Genomic DNA, 3654 nt, shown 5'->3' on the forward strand with positions numbered 1-3654 from the left:
GAATAATTTATAATTGTATTTATGAAGGAAAGAAATAATGAGGAGTATAAAAGCAATTTAAATTCATCTAATGATTAATTTTTTAATTAAATGTCAGAAATTTAAATCATATCTTATGTATATAATAATTTATTAGTCAACAATAGACCTTTAAATAGAAGTTTCATTCGCGACTAATTAATTTTTATTATGCTAGACTTGGAAATATGGTGTAAAAATAGAAATATTTGGTAACCAAAGAAAATTAGTCAAAAACAGTCATAATTTGTCTTATTTAGTATTTATTAATTATTGTGACAATTAATAAATGTTAAATAAGACAAGTTCTTGCTATATTTTTTTGTCTTCCTAGCATTACCAGTGTAAAAATAATGAGGAACACAGTCGTCAGACTTTATGTCATGCCCTATACCTTATTAAACTAAGCAACCCATATATATCCATGACTCTAGTAATTCCCAGCAGGTTGCTTCCTCAATATTTCCATTTGATTATTAATTTGTTTATTAAATGTAATTTAAAAATGAAAAGCAAGCAATGACATTACATGTTGAATCTTGACAACTATATATAAAAGCACCACATATATCATGAAATGCTCAAAGCAACACTAGTGTTCCTAAGAAGAAAATTAATCTCTGTTTTGAAGTTGAAACATCATAAGTATTATTGTATAACATCTGAAATCAATCTAGTGGTGGAAGATGGGAAGGTCAGCATGCTGTGATGAGAGTAGTAATGTAAAGAAAGGGCCATGGACGGCAGAAGAAGATGAGAAGCTGATTGATTACATAAAGAAACACGGTCATGGAAGTTGGAGAACACTTTCAAAGCGTGCTGGTCTCAACAGATGCGGTAAGAGCTGCAGACTCAGGTGGGCTAACTACCTTCGTCCCGATATCAAGAGAGGCAAATTCACTCCAGACGAGGAGAGGATCATCATCAACCTTCATTCTCTTCTTGGAAACAAGTCTGTATATCACATTTATACTTCTTTTTTCATTTCATTTCTTTAAGGTGAAAACTCAGATGCAGTCGACTTCACATGAAATTGATAGTTGAGAGTCGTTAGATAAAAATTTAGTCAAATCAGTCAAATCATCTAACCGTTTTCAATTACCAACTTCATGTGAAGTCAACTGCACCTGAGTTTCCACCTTTCTTTAAACTTCATGTGATTTTAATCGAATTATTTCATTAATTATGTTTGTTATAGGTGGTCAAAGATTGCAAGCCATCTTCCTGGAAGAACTGATAATGAGATAAAGAATTTCTGGAACACTCACATCAGGAAGAAGCTTCTGCAGATGGGCATTGATCCAGAGACACACAAGCCAAGGACTGATTTCAAACACCTCATCAATCTCACACAGTTGCTTGCAGCAGGCATGTCCTCCAATTCGGGGAATCCTATGATGAATATGAACACTCCTACTTGGGGGAGAAACCCTAATATTGCTCTACAAGGAGATGCTACTTCTCAATTAGCCCAACTACAACTGTTGCAAAATCTGTTGCAAATCATGAACGGCAACACATTTCTTAACATGGGGAATAACCCTAATTTTCCCTTAGGAAACCCCAGCTTCAATAATTTTTATCCTAACGGGTCAAACATCCTTCAAACTGTAGAACCTTTTGGCTTGAAAAGTGAAGAATATGGATCAAAATCAAACCCTACTGGTCTATTATTATCTCCATCAGACTACAGTAATGACTTCTTTCAACATGGATTGTCAACAAATACACAAGAGCTTGAATGCTATAACAAACTCAGCAACACTACTAATCAAGCAGAGATTAATCCACTGTTTCCTGCATTAGTAGCATCCTCTCCAGTAATTACTGATGGAACCTGCAGCAGCTTCAACCAGATGGAGAATAACAATAGTAGCTGTTGCAACACAGCTCCAACATCCACAGCACAGTCACCTAATAATAATTCCAACACAATCTTTGATGATTTGGAGAAGCTCCTTCAGGATGATGAAACATCTGCCTCCTACTGGAAAGATATTCTAGAGTATGCCCTTGTTCTTGTTATCTGATTTTTGGTACATTGCTCGGTGAAAACTCAGGTGCAGTTAACTTTATATAAAATTGATAGTTAAAAATCGTAAGACAATAATTTAGTCAAACCTGTCAAATCATTTAACGATTATCAACTATCAACTTCACGTCAAGTTAACTTCACTCTTTCATCTTACTAGATGCTTATGGTACATACAGTGCAGTTTCACCAAATTTCTGTTTAATTTTATTTTTTATTTTTTAATATAGAGGCTCTTTTAGATAATAATCTGATATATATTTTCTTGTTATTTTTCAGCTTGACATCAATATGTGCCTCAGAGAATTCGTGGTAGATATGGAAGGAATCACCATTCAGTCTCAGAAAAATCAATTTACAATTTTGAAAAAAAAATTATGCATATATAATTTATTTATTCATTCATTATTTTTTTTTATTCCAAATAATTGTAGTTTGTGTGCACAAAACCAAGAAAAATACACATGCATATTTGGCAAATTGTATTCCTTAGAAATACTTGTAATTTAATATATATATTTGATTGGTTCTTTTGATTCTCCTTTAATTAATTCCAAAAAATAGTTATATATATATTATTTATAATTCTGAATTCTAAGAATAAAATCGTCTTAGATGCTAAGCTAAGTCCTAAAGGGGATAGGCATACATAGTCAATAAATCTATGAAGCTTATAATTAAGCCTTTGACTTTTTGAATAATGTTTAAGTCAACCAAGTGACTACTATTTCTCGCCGGCTAAAGAAATTTCTATCTAATAAGTATCACATCAAATTATATGAGCGTAGAAGATTAGAGTAGATGCTACAATCCATGATGACAAAAATTACAATTGTCGTTGAAACTAGGGTAATTTCTATATTCCAGGTCCCCTAATTAGGTCAGATTATTGTTTACGTTTTGCACAAGATAGATATATGAACACGGCGCCACACATATATATCTATTATTGCAACTGCTCCTTTGTTTTCAGGTTCACAAAAGGTGCTGCTTCAATTCGATGATATATAATGTTTTAGGTAGATAACACGATGCAACTTGTGATTAATCAATGACACAGCAGCAGTCATTTATAATTTCTAGAATAATCATGACTTAATTTAAAAACCATTAATTTTACATATCAATTTTTCTTTTAATAAAATTGAGATGGAATATGTTTAATTCAACTTTAAAATAACCCAAAAATTAACTTATCATAAGTTCTAATATTATATTAAAATTGAGAGTAAGTGAGCTTAACTTTATCTTAGAAACTAATTTATTATGTGAGTAATGTCTTAACTCACACTTATAAATTTTTTAGAGATTTTATCCTTAAAAGATATAAAACTTATAAATTATAACACATACTTTTACGTTTAAAAATATCATCTAAAACATGAACATTTGTAACTAATTCTGATATCATATTAAAATTAAAATTAATGAGTCTAACTCACAATACTAAAAACTAATTCATGAACTAAGAAATATCTCATATTTATATACTTTTTAGAGATTTTATTTTTAAAAGATGTGAAATTTATAATATATTTTTTTTAAAGTTTAAACTTTTAGATAATTAAAACTCTAATATCATATTATAAAATTAACGTAAAACT

General features: G+C 30.6%; 1 protein-coding gene across 1 annotated transcript; it reads left to right on the forward strand.

The window, feature by feature from the left end:
- Positions 586 to 2605, forward strand: LOC107639920 (transcription factor MYB39-like). The gene is made up of 3 exons (XM_016343483.2): positions 586 to 970; positions 1217 to 2023; positions 2330 to 2605. Exons 1-3 carry the CDS (start codon positions 705 to 707, stop codon positions 2364 to 2366), a joined length of 1110 nt encoding a protein of 369 aa, XP_016198969.2. The 5' UTR covers positions 586 to 704; the 3' UTR covers positions 2367 to 2605.

This window comes from Arachis ipaensis, chromosome B05 (assembly GCF_000816755.2).
Source record: "Arachis ipaensis cultivar K30076 chromosome B05, Araip1.1, whole genome shotgun sequence".
Lineage (NCBI taxonomy): Eukaryota > Viridiplantae > Streptophyta > Magnoliopsida > Fabales > Fabaceae > Arachis > Arachis ipaensis.

Coding starts and splice junctions, on each gene's coding strand:
- LOC107639920 (XM_016343483.2), top strand. CDS start 705: ATGGGAAGGTCAGCATGCTGTGATGAGAGTAGTAATGTAAAGAAAGGG. Junction 971..1,216: donor CATTCTCTTCTTGGAAACAA/GTCTGTATATCA, acceptor TGTTTGTTATAG/GTGGTCAAAGATTGCAAGCC. Junction 2,024..2,329: donor TACTGGAAAGATATTCTAGA/GTATGCCCTTGT, acceptor GTTATTTTTCAG/CTTGACATCAATATGTGCCT.